At 43.2% G+C, this 22,301-nt stretch overlaps 1 protein-coding gene across 2 annotated transcripts; it reads left to right on the top strand.

Moving 5' to 3' along the window:
• Positions 1-26: 26 nt before the first annotated feature.
• LOC139566773 (zinc finger protein 500-like) lies at positions 27-22,089 on the top strand. 2 transcript variants are annotated; one of them, XM_071388072.1, is made up of 6 exons: positions 27-944; positions 2,833-2,963; positions 3,163-3,327; positions 11,242-11,353; positions 13,081-13,178; positions 15,027-22,089. In XM_071388072.1, exons 1-6 carry the CDS (start codon positions 656-658, stop codon positions 15,966-15,968), a joined length of 1,737 nt encoding a protein of 578 aa, XP_071244173.1. In that variant the 5' UTR covers positions 27-655; the 3' UTR covers positions 15,969-22,089. The 2 variants fall into 2 exon arrangements, with proteins under 2 accessions (XP_071244173.1, XP_071244174.1); XM_071388073.1 differs by lacking the exons at positions 11,242-11,353; positions 13,081-13,178; positions 15,027-22,089 and adding an exon at positions 3,946-4,793 and having other exon boundaries at positions 255-944.
• The last annotated feature ends 212 nt before the right edge of the window (positions 22,090-22,301 follow it).

The following is a 22,301-nucleotide window of genomic DNA, read 5'->3' as shown; positions in this document are numbered from 1 at the left end:
CTCTGACACACTCAGACGAGTGCTCTGAAATCGGAGTAGATAGCCAGAGTGAATTTACAAACGCACCCATAGTGTGGGCATGGGCAGACGTTCCAATTGGAGGATGCAGTTTATGCATATTCTATAAACTGTCCGTACAAACGTTGATTGAGGAAATTATTACGTCATTGGCATATTTTTGGGGGGCGATCCCTCACCTAAAAAAAATTGCACAACACAACTACTTGTAACCTTAACGTTTTTTCAACAGACTATCGTATTTGTTGATTTAATCCGACGTTATTCATATAATGAGTAATCTAGGAATGTCACGAGTTAATGAGCACGAGAAAACAGCAACTCCACAGATCGCAATGACACTCTATAAGCAGTACCGTATTTCAAAGAACAGCGCGCATACCTTTTTCATTTAACCACACCATTTGAGATATGACGCCTACCAATAAGATCTTTTCTCTTTAGTGTAAACGGAAGTGATCAAAAACTATTTCCACGTTAGCATTGTTATTTAGACGTTTATTATCATCATGGAACTCAATATCAGTCCTTTAACTGTATAATGTCGTTTTTAATTCGCGTTGATACCAGGACTTGGTTAATAGATATTATTTAGGTAACGCTAACTAGGTATAGTAGCTGATCACGTTAGCTAACAATGGCTAACTGTAACGATATGGTTTTTCACACTCAAATAGCCTCCATTATGGAGGTGCTAGCGAATGCAGCTGTGGCAGAGATCTGTAAACTCGTAGACGACGACTATGCAGTGTTTCGTTTGGAAATGACTCAAAGCCAGAAAGAAAACAGGACATTGCGGAGGAAACTACAGCTACTGGAACTGAAGGTGGCACGGGAGCGCGCAGAGGGGACAATGCGAGAGCGCGCCCTCGCCAGTCATAGCAGTAGTGTCAAGTTCCTCGACCGACACAGAGGAATGGCAAGAGGTATATTTTGCAGAAGGCTGTCGCCGTTCATAAAGTTAATTGCACCTTTCATCCCTGCACATGTGTTCAGATGTTACCCAGAATTGGGTTTTGGTCAGTTTTTGGATGGTATGCAATATTTCAAATTCCCTGATTACTAGCCATCTATAGCTAGATATGGGTCGGAAAACGTACCTCAATGCAGGGATAGGATATGCCACTGTACTCCAAATTTGACCTTTAATGGGTTTCCAGCCGCATACAAGCCTAAGATCACCATGCGCAATGCCAAGCATCGGCTGGAGTGGTGTAAAGCTTGCCGACATTGGACTCTGGAGCAGTGGAAGCATGTTCTCTGGAGGGATGAATCAAGCTTCACCATCTGGCAGTCCGACGGACAAATATTGGTTTGGCGGATGCCAGGAGAATGTTACCTCCCCGAGTGCAGAGTGCCAACTGTAAAGTTTGGTGGAGGACGAATAATGGTCTGGGGCTGTTTTTCATGGTTTGGGCTAGGCCCCTTAGTTCCTGTGAAGGGAAATCTTAATGCTACAGCATACAATGACATTTTAGACGATTCTGTTCTTCCGATTTTGAGGCAACAGTTTGGGGAAGGCCCTTTCCTGTTTCAACAGGGCAATGCCACTGTGCACAAAGCGAGGTCCATACAGAAATGGTTTGTCAAGATCGTTATGGAATAACTTGCTTGGTCTGCACAAAGCCCTGACCTCAACCCCATCGAACACCTTTGGAATGAATTGGAACGCCGACTGCAAGCCAGGCCTACTCGCCCAACATCAGTGCCCGACCTCACTAATGCTCTTCTGGCTGAAATTGAATGGAAGAAAGTCCCCGCAGCAATGTTCGAACATCTAGTGGAAGCCTTCCCAGAAGAGTGGAGCAGCAAAGGGGGACCAACTCCATATTAATGGCAATGATTTTGGAATGAGATGTTCGACGAGCAGTTTTGGCCATGTAGTGTATCACAGCCAACGTGACATGGAATTCCATTATGGCTGCTGTGGCTACTGCTAGCTAGCATGAGGACGAAAATGGCAGTTTTCTGGGAAAACGAACAGTATTTCAATCTTCTCGATGGAGCAGTGTGGATAAAGGTCAGATCTGGAGTACTGCACTGTTGTACGGACCCGTATCTCGTGCCGGCTCCATGGTGTCTTAATGTAACCATGAAAAGATGCAGTAGTCTCTACAAGCCAGAATGTTTATTAAAATTATATTTAAACTTTACCGGTTGTTCATGCTGTTGGTCCTTTTGGCAGTAGGAGATAGTGTATCCACAGGAAAGGATTGATTACCCTACTTTTTGCGGCGCAGGTAGGTTCTGTCGCTTGTATTTTCAATCTCTTGACACTTATGTTGACCAAAGCACATTTCCTCGCAATCAGCTGGAAGTGTTTGCCGTTCGGTTATGCTCGGCCATATTGTGCAAGTATTTGTCAAGTGCGAATTGCATCAGTAGGTCGGGGTTTGATAACAGTTCCCTGTGGATATTCTGTGGCTATTTTGTACCAGATTACCTCCGACATAGGGACAAAATCAGCGGACAACAAGTAAAATAAGTCGAAATGAGGTTTGTTCAACATTCTGACTTGTGGGACTGTTCAGTAATGCTGAGCCTACATGTTAGAGACGAGTGGGGAAGTATTTCACCCTCGGATTCTAAAAGAGGCTATTATAACCAGAGCCATTGATTTTTGTCATACGCTTACACTGTTATATGAAGCAGGACTTTCATACAAGCCTTAAAATGAGAACTCCGCCGTGTTCTGCAACCAAATTGCACTCTTCACTCTCATGCAGAATTGTTTGTAAACACAGAAAAGGGTCTATACAGTAGCCAACATAACCTATTCCCCCCCCCCCCCCCCCCCACCAATCACTTTCACAGGTGAAGGAAGTCTCACTGAAGGCCACAGGAGCTTTGTGAAGCAAATGAAGCACAATTCATGGAGAGATGACCAACCAATCAATGTTGATGAGGGGAGTGGAACCTCAACCCAGCACGTTATCATGATAGAGGTTAGTGTAATAGTATTACATAAAAAATTACAGTTACTTTGTTAATCAAATGTGGCCCGTTTATTTCAGAAAGGCTCCCCTCAGCTATTCACTTGCTTACATGTACATCTGCCATAGGGGAGCTTTTGAGACTTCCCTACGACATTGTTATCCAATTCTGCTAATTTACAGGTAATAACCTCCTCTCTTTTTGTGTCAGTCTGCAGATGCAGAGACTGCAGGTCCTGGGGTCAAGATGGAGAGGTCTGAAGGAGAGGAAGACCCACGGCACAGCACAGACATCCAGACTGGAATGCCCTCTGTAGCCATGGAGGACCTCACCACCGCCCCAGCACAGCCCAGGACCCGTAGCAGCATCACTGAGGTCAGTGGAACGCCGAACGCCGTCCTCAAGTCAGAGACAGACTCCAATACTTTAACTGTAACAAAAAGGCTCTTACACACAGGATCTGACAACAAATCAGACCCAGAGAGACTGGAGTTGGGGACACTGGGCTGTCCTCCTGCTCCCGGTTCAGAGTACTTACCCGTATTTCTCCAGAGCCAAAGAACGGTTAATTCCCGTGGAGATGGTGATGCGTTAGACACTAGTGGTGATGATCCGTCTTGTTCTTACTCTACAGAGATGGACCCTGGCAACATATCCTTGGGTTTAGAGACACAGACTGATCTGTCTAGAGGGGACTGGAACCATTACAGTAATAGTGTATACTCTGAAGGGTGCCTAGATAAGAAAAGGGAGGTTATAATCATAGATGAGGTGACTGTGAAAGTGGAGGGTGACGCTTCTCCCACATGGAATGCAGATAGTCACCTAGGAGATGGACACTCACAGGGCAGAGATTTCTTAGATTACAGGGAAAGCTTAGAGACAAATCCAACCGTCGTGACCCACTCTCCTATACACAAGTTCAGGGATCGCGACCCAGTGTCCACGTCGATGGGGCCTTCCGATTCACCAAGCCATGTCCTTTTTGATCAGGTATTGAACTCAAACGACAGGACTAGAGCCCAGGCTCGGGGAGGTGGAGCCACATCAGGCAATAGTAAAGAAAAACGGTTCCTCTGCATGTTCTGTAACAAAGGCTTCAGCAGCCCCCAGAAAGTGGATATCCACCAGAGGGTCCACACAGGGGTGAAACCCTTCAGCTGTACCCAGTGTCATATGCGCTTCGCCCAGGCACGTGACCTGAAGAGGCACCAGAGGGTCCACACAGGTGAGAAACCCTACAGCTGCCCCCAGTGTGAGAAGAGGTTCTCCCGCCAGGACCATCTGAAGATGCACCTGAAGGTCCACACGGGAGAGAGGCCGTTCTCCTGTACGCATTGTGGGAAGAGGTTCTCAGAGAGGAGCTACCTCAGGATACACCAGCAGAAAAAACATTCCACTCTATAACATAGAAAGTAACCCTTCCACTCAATAGCTTCTGATGTTTAGATCAAACCCTGCATTATAGACAAAGATTAATTTTCATTGTTGTCAGCAGAATAGATCCATAGATGTGTTTGGAATAACAAGAGGAACGGATATCATTGTTGAATATTCCTGGGTAGAATATTGCATCCAGACATTGTGATATATAAGGCATATATAAGCCTACAAAGTCTGATACATGTTGATTGTATTGTGTAGGCTATATGATGTTCACAAATGCCTATTTAATTACTTGCATTCAACTACTTAATTTTTTCCCCAAGACACATTTCATGAGAAAATTTATGCAATTTAGCAAATTCATTCAGATTATTAGTTGAGATGTGTATGTGTGGTTTTCATATGATGTATTTAAAACTTGTTTATGTTCAATAAACACAAAATGGAACTTTTCATTCTAAGACTTTCATTTGGACTCTTAGTATACATCACATCTGATCTCACCCTATTCTGCATACACACGATATTATAACCAATATACACTTACTAAATATACCCAAACACCTACTGTACACGTCAACATAGTTTAGTCAGGTTTGTCTGATGACTTTTAACTTATCATAGCTGACTTATTTTTACCCACATAATATTTCTGTCCCATGATGTTTTTTATTTATTTTATTAAGTCATTCTGTAACTACAGTATAGAACTCTAACGTAGTGGGGAACATAAGCAATTTAAATGTAAATATTTTCTGCGGCTCAAAATGCGTATCAGCCAATTAAAATGTTTGATTTACTTGCAGTTGACCAAACTCTAAATTGTAGCTAGTCTCATCAGATTATATCCTGGAACAAGTTCTGCATCAGCCAATTAAAATTGTCGACGTAGGTGGACGTGTTCCAACACTTGTTCATGGAAGTGTCCTTAACATACCGCAGTCCAAATGCACATTCTGATCATCAAAGCAACTGTCACGTGTATTTGACTGACTGATCAAATTGCTCTCTGTGTAAATTGCCTAGTCTGCGTAATTGACGCAGATTGTGACAAGGCTTCGAATCTCAAATGAGCCCCCCCCCTTTTATATGTAGATTGACGTGTATTGTGTTAGTGTGTTGAAAAGGGATGTAGCCAACAGCTTGAAAATGCAGAGCTGCCTCTTAAGCATTGCACACAAACACACTGCTATTTGTGCATCTAACTTTCTTACGGTGTTTTTGTAAATTCAATCTGGAGTGCCAGAGTGCCCTCTGGGCATTTGTAAATTGTCGGATTGTTCGTTTGTTGTAAATTCAAGAGTGTTTTGCTCGCGGAGCGTTCAGAGCGCATACTGGACGCTCTGGCGGAGGAGTAGGGTTGATCCAAGTTTCTGACCTCACAACGGCAGTCAAGCACCTAAGCTAACCTTCATTTAACTAGGCAAGTCAGTTAAGAACAAATTCTTATTTTACAATGACGGCCTACCCCGGCCAAACCTTCCCCTAACCCAGACGACGCTGGGCCAATTGTGTGCTGACCTACGGGACTCCAAATCATGGCCGGTTGTGATACAGCCCAGGATCAAACCAGGGTCTGTAGTGATTCCTCTAGCACTGAGATGCAGTCCCTTAGACCGTTGCGCCACTTGGGAGCCCGAAAATGAGAGAACACCTCACTCTGACCATTTTACTCTCCATAGCAGAGCTGGTTAGGCTGTTTTCATGTTATCCAGAGCATTGGTGACTGTAACTGTGCTCCTGGCAACAGTTTAATTACGCTTTTTCGCTGAGGTTTACTGACACCGGCCATATTCAAGAGGTGTTGAGCGTTTGTAAATTTGTCAGTTATTCTGCGCTTTCACACTCGGAGGAGAGTGCTCCGAAATCGGAGTAGATAGCCAGAGCGAATTTACTAACGCACCCTTAGTCCTGAATGAATTGTGAATAATGATGAGTAAGAAAGTTACAGATGTAGAAATATCATACCTCCAAGACATGCTAACCTCTCACCATTACAATAACGGGGGAGGTGAGCATTTTGGGGGGGGGGGGGGGGTGTATGATATTTGTAAGTGTATCTTTCTCACTCATCATTATTCATGATTCATTCAGGGTTATCCGTAATGATGGTAGCACCCACATTAATGTAGAAGAGTTTAGAAACATATTCTATTCTTATTTACAATAAAGGTGACTCAAATGACACAATACATTATTTACCATTAATTTCTATTGGGCACAAAATTCTCTGAAACACAACCAAAATAAACAGCAATGCATCCAACAAGTTTGTGGAGTCACACGCTTGATGTAATCATTGCGCGCTAGGAATATGGAACCAAATACTAAACTTTTGAATACTTTAATACACATAAGTGAGGGGACTATGTACAAAAGGTGCTCTAATTTCTAAACGGTTCACCCGATATGGATGACAATAACCTTAAATAAAATCTAACAGTCTTCACTTTAACCTCAGCCGTGTGGTCAGGTGCCACAAAGGGAGTCCTCGGAAAATTACAATTGGCTCAGAACAGGGCAGCACGGCTGGCCCTTAAATGTGAACGGAGAGCTAACATTAATAATATGCATGTCAATTTCTCATGGCTCAAAGTGGAGGAGAGATTGACTTCATCACTACTTGTTTTTGTAAGAAGTGTTGACATGCTGAATGCATCGAGCTGTCTGTTTAAACTACTAGCACACAGCTCGGAGACCCATGCATACCCCACAAGACACGCCACCAGAGGTCTCTTCACAATCCCCAAGTCCAGAACAGACTATGGGAGGCGCACAGTACTACATGGAGCCATGGCTACATGGAACTCTATTCCACATCAGGTAACTGATGCAAGCAGTAGAATCAGATTTAGAAAACAGATAAAAATACACCTTATGGAACAGCGGGGACTGTGAAGAGACACAGACACACATACATGGATGTTGTATTGTAAATATGTGATCGTGGAGTAGTGGCCTGAGGGAACACACTAAATGTATTGGGTAAAGTGTTATGAAATGCAATGTCATGTAATATTTACATTGTATATAACTGCCTTAATGTTGCTGGACTCCAGGAAGAGTAGCTGCTGCATTGGCAAGAACTAATGGGGATCCATAATAAATACAAATACAAATAGTTAATGTATAATTTCAAATCCAAAGTGCTGGAGTACAGAGCCAAAACAACAGAAATTGGCCCAATACGTTTGGAGCTCACTGACCTTCAGGGAAGTGTCTGACGCCCTCCCAGCTCCCCCGTCCCTATCCCTCCACTCTCGCCAATAACCACCATTGGAACTTAACTATAATGGAAAACAAGGAATAATAATGACTTGACCTCCTAATTTGTCCAGAACTCTTATTCATTTTACAGCAGGTTTGCAAGTCACAAAAATAAATAAAATTACATTGTAGTATAGATTAATCCTTTCTTCCTCTTTTCCAAGCCAAGCTTATCCCTCAAACCTCCCCATCCCAGTTTTCCTCCCCCCTTTACACCCAAGCCAAGCCAAGCTCATCACACCCTCCCCCCTTTATTCCACCCAAGCCAAGCTTGTCACACCCTCCCATCCTTGCCAAGCTTGTCACAACCTCCCATCCTTGGACACCCTTACCCACCCAAGCCAGGTTTCTCCCAACCTCCCGTCTTTTCCCACCCTCCCTTCTTCTCAGATACATTTACATACATCGACTTACTCATCCATTCTCCTTCATTCACACATACCCTATGCATCCACACACCCATTCACTCCCTCCCCACACGTATTAATTCACCTTCCTTCACACTCCCATTCATATGAACACCCACACACACCTACACTCACACCCAAACACACACACGTCCATAGAACAGTTGGTTCCACTTCATTTGAAGGCTTCATAAAGCCTTGATATAGGGTTTATAAACACTGCATAAATGGGCCAAAAATCTGTCATCTTTAATTGTATTTCATGCTCTATAAAAGATGTATAAATATGTCAAACAGTTATGCCACATTATGAATCTTTATAGAGCATGATATACGGTTATAGATGAGATGCTTCACAAATATGTAGTGTTATGACGCCTATATGAAGGCTTTATGAAGCTATCATAAGATGCACTTATAAAAAAGCTGGACCAAACAGTTATTGACATACATGCTATATTTCCTCTTTTGTATTATATTTTCAGTGTCCATGTAGCCCATTGGCATCGGCTACTTCTATCGTTACTTCCTAGAGAAGAATAGTTACTTGGGGAAAGTAGATTATAGATTTTATTTGGGGAGGGGGAAATAATATTATCTCAATTTACCATAAGCTGATCATAGGCATCACTGTATGTAGCCTAGTGCGCCCATAGTTTTTTCCTACTTAATCCTCTTCTCAGAACAGGGGGCTCTCCTTCTTCAACTGGAAAGGTTTCTTGTAGCTTGATTAGGGCTTCATTGGTGCTTGTGAGTTCCATCATTTGCGTTCCCTTCCATACCCACAGCACTGCCGGGAAGCAGAGTTGAGATTTGATTCTGATTGTCTGATCGGAATGTATTCCTTGCGTTTTCTCCTCAGCCTAGCAGACAGGTCCTAGACGAATCGAATGGACTGGCTGTGGATTTTGATCTCCTTTCCCCCCTGTGCTTTCAGAATGTTGACTTTGGTCTGATAGTTCCACAGCTTGAAGATTACCATGCAGGGATATTTAGCGTTCATCTGTTTCACGCCCGATCCTTTGGCATCGTTCCAGATCCTCTGGTGCTATATCCACGGCAAGTTCCTCTGATATCAGTTTGACCACGTAGCTGGAAAGGTGTCCTTTTTTCCTCGTCTTCTGATACAGACAATATTCTAATGTTTCGTCTCATTCTGCTTTCTTGCTGGTCCAATTCATCTTCTAAAGTTTTTTTTTTGTTGTTCTTTCACGTGCATGTCTGACACGATAGACTACTTTCTTTTCGAGCGAATCTACTTTTTTAACAACAGATTGTAGCAGTTTGTTTTGGTGTGCATTGAGAGCATTTTAGCTTTGTTTGATATTCTTTAGCTGTTCATTACTCCCGTTGCATCTCCTAATTGCTCCTTGTCTTTTGCTCTGGGGGAAGCAATGCTTTGTTGGATTTGTGTCGCCGCACCGCTTTACCAACTGATTGGTTTGCATTTGTACATAACTGACCGCTCACGCGTTCCCATTCGCTTGGGGATATATTGATCTATTTGATTTTAGAGACTTAATTTAAACTTTGTTCTCTGCCTTCTACATATAACCACATTTTTGTCAGTACAAAACAGAGCTAGTCACACCTGTCATAACTCTCCTGTGAAGATCTGAAGGATCAGGGTACAGTGGGTCCTCTCTACAGCGCCCTCTCTCTCCCGCAGAGGTAGAGGGGAACGCTTTATGTTGGTCGTAAAATACTCTGCTTTTGGACTCTGTAGTATCGAGATTGGAATGTGACTGTGGAACACAGAGACACTTGGACATCAAAAGGTTGAATAATTGAACAGTATTTCTGTTGTCCAAGCAGTTGGAGTGGTCCGTGGACACTTAAGGAACAGTCATGTCGAGTTTGTTTCATTTGGTGACCTCATGAAGGACAGGAGACACAGATTACTGTTTCTTTGTTTGTATACACTTCTCAATTATGGGGTTTGCATCTGAATGTTGTATAAAATGAATGATTAAGCATGAGAATACTTTTGGAAAGATAACAATGTGATCTTAGTCTTCTAAATGAGAATTGTTTTTCATAGTAACTTATGATCAGTCAGTGGCCACGCTCCTGTGAGCACAGACACTACACGGCATCATGGAACGCCCCCTTTTCTACTCCTGTATAAAACCACCCGTGACAAAATTTACATTAGACCAGAAAACATGGAAGCTGTCGCTATAAGTTGAAATGGTTGGCAACTCTACCAAAGGACAGGACCAGAGAACATGGAGATCATTCCCACGTTGAAATGGCTGAGAAATCTACAAACTAAATAACAATTATTCAGGCTGCAGCTGTTTAAGTACTTTAGTCTGGTAAATGCAACCGGTCGAATGACCGAATGGTACTCTGACGTATCCATTATAACAAGCTGGCGATCGCAGAGAGGGACAACAAAGGCATACACTCGTAAATATGTAAATTGCCATTTCTTTTCGAATGAGCGGTTGTTCATGTTCAAAGTATTAGCATTTCCATGAGTGTAGTTATCAACTCTGAATATCCCGCTCTTAAGCTTTCCCGACCCCTTTCCTTTGTCTACCAAGCCATCATATTGGCTTAGCCCACAAGGTACTTTTCTTTGTGTCATGTTAGTAACCAATGTATGATCTACTGTGTGTGTGTTTATGTAATTATGTGATTGATTAGTTAGTTAGTTAGTAAATAAATAAGCCATTTTGTATATCACTGATTCATGATTTATGATGATAGGGTTCGTGCAGATATCCAAGGGTTTGCGACATTCAGGAATGAGACTGATGAGGTAATAATACATTAATATACGACTGTAATCGATAAGATAATAAAATATCTGAAGAGTTATATTCGGGAAATTGCAACTCTATAAACAACATTTTCCCGTGGTGCCCCAACTTCCTAGTTAATTACTATTCCGTGATTAAACGAATCAGATCAGCACGATTAGATCAGCTTAAACGATTAGATCAGCTTAAACGATTAGATCAGCACTGCTACTCTGAGATTCTTTGTAGATATTGGCCGAGGTCTTGATTAATTTTGTGGGACCATGGCTTTTAAATGATCAAACCATTAAAGAGTGTCAAGTAATCAAATCAACTAACACGTTTGCATAGTATAAAATAACTTGACATGTTTGCACAGTACTCATAGAAATCCCTCATTGCCCAATTAGAAGATGCTCCAAAGCAGGGTGCTCCTATCAGATTTCTTGATCCAAAATTATCTCACTCTGTATCTCTTACAGTCAGTAGACATGGAGGATGGGAAGCCTGATCTGCTGATAGTCAACGAGGAGACGATAGAGGACGAACCAGAGCGCATTGATCTGCTGAGTGGACTAAAGATGGGGGCGCAAGGTAAGGGAGAAATACACTACCGTTCAAAAGTTTGGGGTCACTTAGAAATGTCCTTTTTTTTTTTTTTGTCCATTAAAATAACATAAAATTGATCAGAAATACAGTGTAGACATTGTTAATGTTGTAAATGACTATTGTAGCTGGAAACGGCTGATTTTTATTCGACTATCTACATAAGCGAAGAGGCCCATTATCAGCAACCATTAGTCCTGTGTTTCAATGGCACGTTGTGTTAGCTAATCCAAGTTTATAATTTTAAAAGGCTAATTTATCATTAGAAAACCCTTCTGCAATTATGTTAGCACAGCTGAAAACTGTTGTCCTGATTAAAGAAGCAATAAAACTGGCCTTCTTTAGACTAGTTGAGTATCTGGAGCATCAGCATTTGTGGGTTCGATTACAGGCTCAAAATGGCTAGAAACAAAGAACTTTCTCCTGAAACTCGTCAGTCTATTCTTGTTCTGAGAAATGAAGGCTATTCCATGCGAGAAATTGCCAAGAAACTGAAGATCTCCTACAACGCTGTGTACTACTCCCTCCACAGAACAGTGCAAATTGGCTCTAACCAGAATAGAAAGAGGAGTGGGAGGCCCCGGTGCACAACTGAGCAAGAGGACAAGTACATTAGAGTGTCTAGTTTGAGAAACAGATGCCTCACAAGTCTTCAACTGGCAGCTTCATTAAATAGCACCCGCAAAACATCAATCTCAACGTCAACAGTGAAGAGGCGACTCCATTATGCTGGCCTTCTAGGCAGAGTTGCAAAGAAAATGCCATATCTCAGACAATCCAATAAAAAGAAAAGATTAAGATGGGCAAAAGAACACAGTCACTGGAGAGAGGAACTCTAACACAACGTGCCATTGGAACACAGTGATGGTTGCTGATAATGGGCCTCTGTACGACTATGTAGATATTCTATTTATTTATTTTAAATCTGCCGTTTCCAACCACAATAGTCATTTACAACATTAACAATGTCTACACTGTATTTCTGATCAATTTGATGTTATTTTAATGGACAATTAAAAATATATATATATTTCAAAAACAAGGACATTTCTTTTTTCCTTTTTTTTTACCCCCTTTTTCTCCCCAATTTAGTGGTATCCAATTGTTAGTAGTTACTGTCTTGTCTCATCGCTGCAACTCCCGTACGAACTCGGGAGAGAAGAAGGTCGAGAGCCATGCGTCCTCCGAAACACAACCCAGCCAAGCCGCACTGCTTCTTAACACAGCGCACATCCAACCCGGAAGCCAGCCGCACCAATGTGTCGGAGGAAACACCGTACACCTAGCGACCTGGTCAGCGTGCACTGCGCCCGGCCCGCCACAGGAGTCGCTAGTGCGCGATGAGACAAGGATATCCCCACCGGCCAAACCCTCCCTAACCTGGACGACGCTAGGCCAATTGTGCGCCTCCCGGTCGCGGCCGGCTGCGACAGAGCCTGGGCTCGAACCCAGAGTCTCTGGTGGCATTAGACCATTGCGCCACCTGGGAGGCCCCACAAGGACATTTCTAAGTGACCCCTAACTTTTGAACGGGAGTGTACATATAGCCTACATACAGTAATAGATCTTCAATGGGAATAGTGGCTATTCTTTTTTTTCTTCATTCATAAAATTAAATCAATGCAGCTTATGTTCACATACAAAAACACACATTATAATGGATGAACTTGACCAGGTAATTGACAACAACAAAAAACTCTAACCTCTTCCTGCAGGAGACTGGGTGGCCATCTTGGATACCCAGACCGGTGCAGCCAAGAGCCCAGGGGAAAACATAATTGATCAGGGCAGGACCAGAGGCGATATAGTGGAGGTCAGTGGATGGGACAGCATCTTCAACTCTGGGCTGGGGAACAACACTGTTAACCACAACCAGAAACAGACAGGGGAACACAAAACAACATCCACAATTAGTCTCCATGACAACAGACTGGCTGAGACCAGGGTGAGGCGTAGATTTGGTCTGCGGGGACGGGGAAGTGTCAGTATGAGAACAGTCACAGACTCGGCTAGCGATGCTCCATCCTGCTCGTATCGTTGTGATTCTGTAACGCTCGTCCTCCTCCTCGTCTGAGGATGAGCATGGATCGGACCAAAACGCAGGGTGGGTTGAATACATATTTGTTTATTTAAGAAAGACGAAGACGGAAAAACTCTTAAACAAACTACAAAACAATAAACGACGTGAACAGACCTGTACTTGAGAACATAAAACAAGAACGCACGAACAGGAAAGAACACACGAACGAACGAACGAACGAAAACAGTCCCGTGTGGCACAAACACTGACACAGGAACAATCACCCACAAACAAACAGTGTGAACAGCCTACCTAAATATGTTTCTCAATCAGAGGAAACGTAAAACACCTGCCCCTGATTGAGAACCATATCAGGCTAGTTAACAACCCTAAACATAGAAACAAATAACATAGACTGCCCACCCCAACTCACGCCCTGACCATACTAAACAAAGACAAAACAAAGGAAATAAGGTCAGGAACGTGACAGATTCAGAGAGACTGACGGCACCTCAGGTTAACCCTCTAACAGGTGCTGCCTTCAGCCTGCCTTCTATAGGATCTATCAACTGGAACATGGACCCTGTGACAACACAGGCACTCCCTGGCCTTCATCCTCCTCACACTCTCCTAATGTTAAACCAGACCTCAGACAAAGCCAGTGCCTCAACACTAAATGACTACACAAGCCCATTGACACATGACAGTAGTAGTAACGCTATGAGCAGATCCAGTAGTAAAGAGAAGCAATTCCTGTGTTCATTCTGTTGAAAAGCCTTTAGTTTACCCAAACAAGTGGAGCTCCACCAGAGGATGAACACCATCTGTGCCGGACCAGTTTCTCCCACTCGTTCAACCTGAAGAGGCACCAGGGTAAACACAAGGGAGAAACCATACTGCTGCCACAAGTGTGAGAAGAGGTTCTCGCACCGGCAGAAAGTCCAAATGGGAGAGAGGCCATTCGCCTGTACGCACTGCGGGAAGAGGTTCTTAGAGGAGCTACCGCAGGCTACACCAGCAGAAATAGTATTGTAATATGTAGTGTAGTACTAGTTAGTTTGTAGTTCATTCTGTTGCTTTAGGAGGTAGTGGAGGTGAACTGAGGAAATAATGAGTACGCTGAGGCAGAGTAGATGATATGGTGATGGTTGGTGTGATGGTGTCTGTACAAATACTTCACTGATGAAGAGTGACAACTATGTCCCTTTAGGTTGATACTGGTGTCTTATAATGAGGAAATAGTGCCCTAATTACTTGATATAAAGTAGTAAAGATGTGTGTAATGTTGAACCTTTTCCAAAGTATTCCAAAATGTATTTAATCAAAGCGAGGGTAGCAGATGTACAGAAAAGGGAAAGTGTTACCATAGTGAGAAAAAATATTCTACTTTTCACATTTATCATTTTGTGCAATAAAAGTAGTGTATGACCATTTTGTTAAAATCAAATACAGTGCTGAACGAGTTGGTTATTTTTGTATCATTGCAGGGATTAGAGTTTCAACACATATGGACATTTAAAATAAAAAAATAAAAATCCATATTGTTAGGTACTTGAATCACAGTTTTAGACATGGGCTTGACTGTGGTTAAAAGAGTCTTATATAAACCTTTATGCTTTTCTGTACAATCTTTGTTTTCAGTCTGCAGCCCATGAAGACCTGTTGATATCCAGTGTTACTGGTGGGAGAGAGTGGACCTCTGAGGTGGCTGGCCATAAACCCTGGCCCCGGATCAGGACCCTGGATCAGGAGCCTTCGCTCTTCCTTCCCGAGTCGGAACCAGGACACAACCGCGAAGTACAGAGACTCCACCACATAGAAAACAACCAGTGGTCAGGTGGACTGAACAACCTCAGTCCTGGTGGTCATCAGATAGACAGAGGCTCCAGTCAGGGATCCAGTCTGCAGCACAGACCCTTCTCTTCACAGTCTCAGTGTAGGGATGAAGCAGGGCCTGGGGCTGATAGAGATAGACCCTCCTGTTCCTATGATACAAACACCACAGTATCCATGATGAACAGAGCAGGTCACCCTGGGCTTCAGCCTTCACAGAGAGTGGTGGGAGACCCCCCTGGTGGTAGTCTATCAGCAAGTCTGTCTTCTCCTTCAGGTTCTCATCTAATGCCTTGTGACTGGGTTCATAGAAAGCCTGGGCCTGGACCTGGGTCTAGCCTTCCTCAGTTACCTCATGGTTACCCTACAAATACAGACAGGGTCAGGATGGGTGTTCAACACGAGAGGTACCTAGCCTATAACACATCACATAATCCCAACAACACCCAAACAATGGCTAGAGGTCAGGGGGGGAGCTCAAAGACTAACCATCTGAGGGTGGCTCCTGCTTCTGCCTCGTCTGGTGTCATTGGGTCACAACATGGGAGGCCGAGCGTTAGGACTGATGCAGAAAAGCCGTATGCCTGCCCCACATGTGGGAAGAATTTTGCTAAAGCAAAATATGTGAAGCAGCACCAGACCATTCACACCAATGAGAGGCCCTTCAAGTGCAAACTATGTTACAAGAGCTTCTCCTTCCTGAGTATCCTTATCAGACATAGGAGTGTCCACAATGGGGAGAAATTGTAGCAGTGTGTCTTCAGATGTACACAGGGGATATCTGGGAACCATTCTTTAGCTGACATATTATAGTTATCATGTGAAGTGTCTTGTGGTAAGAGGGTTTTTTGGATTACTAAGTCCCTCAGCATCTGGGCATGCTGTCTTTCTCACGTGATACAGACTTGTTGTTTGGTGTGCTGGCATAGCCATAACACTGTCATTTAAGTCTAACACTATATTCATCCTTTGAATTTGGTTTTGCCTATGTTCTATTCATAACAAATATAATGTCCCTCTTTTATATAACACCTTTATAACACCCCCTACCCCCCAAAATTATTTGGCATAATCAGGAGGTATCTGTTCCTTTATGTACTAAAAATAGATGATCAAATCGGTTAATGAGAAATTATGTTGTCTTTTTATTTGCTTAAAAATTTGACTTCGTTTCCTTGGCTTCCTTCGAACATATTGTCACAACAATGAGCCAGATATTTCACCGGATGTATAAATGTGAAGCATCCGTTTGGCGTTACCACTCACGACCAAATATGGTGATGAGAGGAAGCCCAGTGGTTGGCAGTGAGAGAAAATGGAGCGAGATGGATTTTGGCCGACATTCTGTTCATTTTCTCATCAATTAAACATTTGATCTCAATACAGTTTTCTGCTTTCAAAACTATAATCTGTTATGAACAGAGTGGATTAAGTTTGGCAGACTTTACCCTTTCACCCCCCCCCAAAAAAATTGCTTTCTTTCGAAGGAGTTTAAGGGCGAATTGAGTTATTGCACACGCACACTTCACAGAGTAGGCGTTCCCTAAGGGAAATCTGCAAATCATGTATTCATAAAGTATTCAAACGCCTTGACTTTTTCCACATTTTGTTACGTCACAGCCTTGTATTAAGAAAAATCCCATCAATCTACACACAATACCCCATAATGACAAAACCCCAAAAAGTTTTTTGAAATGTTTTCTAATTTACAACCTCGGATATGACGCTACAAGCTTGGCACACCTGTATTTGGGGAGTTTCTCCCATTTTTCTCTGCAGATCCTCTCAAGCTCTGTCAGGTGGATGGGGAGCGTCGCTGCACAGCTATTTTCTGGTCTTTCCAGATGTTCGATCGGGTTCAAGTCCGGGCTCTAGCTGGTCCACTCAAGGACATTCAGAGACTTGTCCCGAAGCCACTCCTGACTTGTCTTGGCTGTGTGCTTAGGGTCCTTGTCTGGTTGGAAGGTGAACCTTGGCCCCAGTCTGAGGTCCTGAGCGCTCTGGAACAGGTTTTCATCAAGGATGAAATGGTCAGAGTTCTTTAGGTGCCTGTTGGCAAACTTCAAGCGGGCTGTCATGTGTCTTTTACTGAGGAGTCGCTTACGTCTGGTCACTCTACCATAAAGGTCTGATTGGTGGAGTGCTGCAGAGATGGTTGTCATTCTGGAAGGTTCTCCCATCTCCACAGAGGAAAGTTGGAGTTCTATCAGAGTAACCATCGGGTTCTTTGTCACCTCCCTGACCAAGGCCCTTCTCCCCCGATAGCTCAGTTTGGCCGAGACGGCCAGCTCTAGGGAGAGTCTTGGTGATTCCATACTTCTTCCATTTAAGAATGATAGAAGCCACTGTGTTCTTTGGGGACCTTCAATGCTGCAGAAATGTTATGGTACCCTTCCCCAGATCTGTGCCTCGACACAATCCTGTCTAGGAGCTCTACGGACAATTCGGTATTTCAGCCACACCCGTTGCTGACAGGTGTATAAAATCGAGCACACAGCCATGCAATCTCTATAGACAACCATTGAGCTCAATGACTTTCAACGTGACAACATCATAGGATGTCAACTTTCATCAAATTTTCTGCCCTGCTAGAGCTGCCCCGGTCAACTGTAAGTGCTGTTATTGTGAAGTGGAAACCTCTAGGAGCAAGAACAGCTCAGATGCGAAGTGGTAGGCCACACAGGCTCACAGACCGGGACCGACGAGTGCTGAAGTGCGTAAAAATTGCCTGTCCTTGGTTGTAACACTTGCTTCCCGAGTTCAAAACTGCCTTTGAAATCAACGTCAGCACAAGAACTGTTCTTCGGGAGCTTCATGAAATGTGTTTCCATGGCCGAGCAGCCGCACGCAAGCCTAAGATCACCTTGCGCAATGCCAGGTGTCGGCTGGAGTGGCGTAAAGCTCGCTGCCTTTAGACTCTGGAGCAGTGGAATTGCGTTCTCTGGAGTGATCTGGCAGTCAATTGCTTCACCATCTGGCAGTCCGACGGACTAATCTGGGTTTGGCGGATGCCAGGAAAATGCTACCTGCCCGAATACATAATGCCAAATGTAAAGTTTTGTGGAGGAGGAATAATGGTCTGGGGCTGTTTTTCATGGTTCTGGCTAGGCCCAGCAAACAATGACATTCAAATAAAAATAAAAATGCACCTTTATTTAACTAGGCAAGTCAGTTAAGACCAAATTCTTATTTACAATGACGGTCTACCCTGGTCAAACCCGGACGATGTTGGGCCAATTGTGCGCCGCCCTATGGGACTCCCAATCACAGCCGGATGTGACACAGCCTGGATTCGAACCAGGGACTGTAGTGACACCTCTTGCACTGAAATGCAGTGGCTTAGACCTCTGCGCCACTCAGGAGCCCATTCTAGAAGATTCTATGCTTCCAACTTTGTGGCAACAGTTTGGTGAAGGCCCTTTCCTGTTTCATCATGACAATGCCCCCGTGCACAAAGCGAGGTCGATACAGAAATGGTTTGTCAAGATCGGTGTGGAAGAACTTGGCTGGCCTGCACAGAGCCCTGACCTCAACCCCATCATACACCTTTGGGATGAATTGGACCGCTGACTGCGAGCCAGACCTAATCGCCCAACATCAGTGCCCTACCTCACTAATGCTCTTGTGGCTGAATGGAAGCAAATGTTCCTGCAGCAATGTTCCAACATCTAGTGGAAAGCCTTCCCAGAAGAGTGGAGGCTGTTATAGCAGCAAAGGGGGGACCAACTCCATATTAATGCCCATGATTTTGGAATGAGATGTTCGATGAGCAGGTGTCCACATACTTTTGGTCATGTAGTGTACATGTGAATCTGAAATGGAATGAGGCCGACCTGACTGCGAGGCAAGTGCTGGCTGAGGCTGCTGAGCAGCACACTGAAATTAGTGGGGGAGGGGTACAAATAGACAGCACGGAGCCGGCACAGTGCGTCCGAATGACTGATTGTTTATCAATAAATGATTGAGGGGGACGAATCGAACCATTCTGAATATTGTGGGTGACATTAATATCTTCTACATTAATGTCGATAATACCATGATTATGGATAATCATGAATGAATCGTGATTAATGATGAGTGAGTAAGTTACAGAGGCATAAATATCATACCCCCCCCAAAATGCTAACCTCCCCTGTTATTGGTAATGTTGAGAAGATACCATGTCTTGGGGGTATTTATTAGGATCCCCATGACTCTTCCTGGGGTCCAAACAGGGTTAAAACAGTTACAGTACAGGTGTTTTGTCGTCTTTTTAAAAAATCAGATTTTACTTCTCTTCTGGCATGAATTCTACCACGTGTGGCGTTCAAACGTTGCTCAATTCATATCCAGGGACCTAACGTGTACCAGGAAAACATTCCCCACACCATAATACCAGCCTGTACTGTTGACACCAGGCAGGATGGGGCCTTGGACCCATGCTGCTTAACGCCAAATCCAGACTCTGCCATCAGCATGACGCAACAAGAACCGGGATTCTGCTGCAATAGCCCATCCGTGACAAGGACCAAATAGTTGTGCATTCCGAGATGCCGTTCTGCGCCGGTATTTGCCTGTTTGTGGCCCACCTGTTAGCTTGCACGATTCTTGCCATTCTCCTTCGACCTCTCTCATCAACGAGCTATTATCGCCCACAGGACTGCCGCTGACTGGATGTTTTTTGTTTGTCGCACTATTCTCGGTAAACCCTAGACACTTTCATGCATTATAAGCCCAAGAGGCCGGCCGTTTCTGGGATACTGGAAGCGGCACGCCTGGCACCGACGATCATACCACGCTCAAAGTCGCTTAGGTCACTAATTTTTCCCATACTAACGTTCAATCGAACAGTAACTGAATACCTCAATGCCTGTCTGGCTGCTTTATATAGCAAGCCATGGCCACGTGACTCACTGTCTGTAGAAGCAAACCATTTTTGCGAACGGAGTATTGTACCAAATAAACTGGCCATTTAGTGTATTTAGTACCAGCTTATTGCTTGCCATCCATTCTAAAACTGACTGCAGCTCTTTGTTAAGTGTAGTAGGGATTTCACTTGCTGTGGTAGGTGATGTATAATAATGTTGAATCATCAGCATACATAGACACAGGCTTTACTCAATGCTAGTGGTAGGTCATTTGTAAAAATAGAAAAAAGTATGTGGCCAAGACGGCTACCTTGAGGTTTGCCAAGCTCTACCTGGTTTAAGTTTAGAGAGGCTTCCATTGTCTGTGTTCTGTTAGATAGGTAACTCTCAATCAACGATATCGCATAGGATGTAAAGCCATAACACATTTTTTCTCCAGCACACTATGATCAATAAAGTCAAAAGCTGCTCTGAATTCTAACAAAAAATATTTTTTCAATTTCTTTCAGCCAATCATCAGTCATTTGTGTTAGTGCCGTACATGTTGCGTGCCCTTCCCTATAAGCTTGCTGAAAGTCAGATGTCAATTTGTTTACTGTAACATAGCATTGTATCTGGTGAAACACAATTTCTTCCAGAAGTTCACTAACGGTCGGTAGTAGGCTGATTGGTCGGCTGTTTGAACCAGTAAAGGGTGTTTTGCTATTCTTGGGTAACGGTATGACTTTTGCTTCCCTCCAGGCGTGAGGGCACACACTTTCTTGTAGGCTTAGATTGAAGACATGGCAAATAGGAGTGGCAATATACTGTAGTCCGCTACCATCCTAAATAATTTTCTATCCAAGTTGTCAGTGCTAAGTTGTTTGTCATTATAGATAGATAACACTACCTTTTCCCCTCTTCCACACTCACAATAGGGAATTCAAAGTTACAATGTTTGTCTTTCATAATTTCGTCAGTTATGCATGGGTATGAAGGTTCAGAGTTTGTTGTTGTTATGCCTACATTTGTTAATATTGCCAATGAAGTAGTGAAGTAGTAGTAGTTGGCAATATCTGAGAGTTTTGTGACGAATGAGCCGTCTGATTCAATGAAGGATGGAGCCGAGTTCGCCTTTTTGCCCAAAATGTAATTTAAGGTGCTCCAAAGCTTTTTACTATCATCCTTTATATCATTTATCTTCGTTTCATAGTACAGTTTCTTATTTTTCTTTAGATTAGATACATGATTTCTCAATTTACAGTTCGTTTGACAATCGGCTGTGCAGCCAGACTTTATTTGCCATTCCTTTTGCCTTGTCCTTCTCAACCATACCTTTTTTTTCTTTTTCTCATCAATCCACGGGGAATTAGACGTTTTTACAGTCAGTTTCTTAATGGGTGCATGTTTATTAGTAACTGGAAAAAGCAATTTCATAAATGTTTCTCCTCATTACACACAACAGACCAGCAAATATTATTTACATCTTCAAAATAGGACTTCCTACACAACCTCTTGTATGATCTTTCATACACAATTTTAGGCCCAGCCTTTGGAACTTTGGTTTCTGTAGATATGGCCACTATATTATGATCACTTTATCCGATGGGTGTGGATACTTCTTTAGGGCAGATTTCTGCAGCATTAGTAAAGATGTGACCAACACACGTGGATGATTTATTTCCTGTGCTGTTTGTCTGTAGGTTGAATGATTACCTGAACCAGATTGCAAGCACTAGTTACAGTTGGAAGATTTTTCTTGAGTGGACAGCTTGATGAAAACCAGTCAATATTTAGGTCACTCAGAAAATATACCTCTCTGTTAATATCACATACACCATTGAGCATTTCACACATTTTATTCAGGTACTTACTGTTAGCACTCGGTGGTCTACAGCAACTTCTCTTTGTGCCTCTGTAGCTTTCTTACTTATTATTCACGATTCATTCATAATTATCCACAATCATGGTAGTATTTATATTAATGTAGCAGTGTTCAGAAACATATTCTATTCTTAATTACAATAAAAGTTACTTCAAAATGACAGGGTATTCATTATTTGCCATTCATTTATATTGGGCACAACATAATCTGCCTGTCGCTTCATAGGAAACATTTGATCTCAAATCCAAAATGCTGGAATAGGCTATAGAGCCAAATTAAAAGCTTCACTGTCCAAATAAATAAGTAAGGCAGTGTACATCACCATGTCACTGTGTTTAGTCTACAGTCCTTGGCCTCAAGCTGTTTGCAGTA

The sequence above is a fragment of the Salvelinus alpinus genome, chromosome 39, assembly GCF_045679555.1.
Source record: "Salvelinus alpinus chromosome 39, SLU_Salpinus.1, whole genome shotgun sequence".
NCBI lineage: Eukaryota > Metazoa > Chordata > Actinopteri > Salmoniformes > Salmonidae > Salvelinus > Salvelinus alpinus.
Note: the sequence above shows the minus strand (reverse complement) of the source record. Positions and strands in the feature narration are given on the sequence as shown.

What these genes read in the sequence shown, in the direction of transcription:
- LOC139566773 (XM_071388072.1), top strand. Translation starts at nt 656, where the DNA reads ATGGCTAACTGTAACGATATGGTTTTTCACACTCAAATAGCCTCCATT. An exon ending in AGCACGTTATCATGATAGAG is followed by an intron (nt 2,964 to 3,162) that starts GTTAGTGTAATA and finishes TTTTTGTGTCAG; the next exon opens with TCTGCAGATGCAGAGACTGC. An exon ending in ACTAAAGATGGGGGCGCAAG is followed by an intron (nt 11,354 to 13,080) that starts GTAAGGGAGAAA and finishes CTCTTCCTGCAG; the next exon opens with GAGACTGGGTGGCCATCTTG.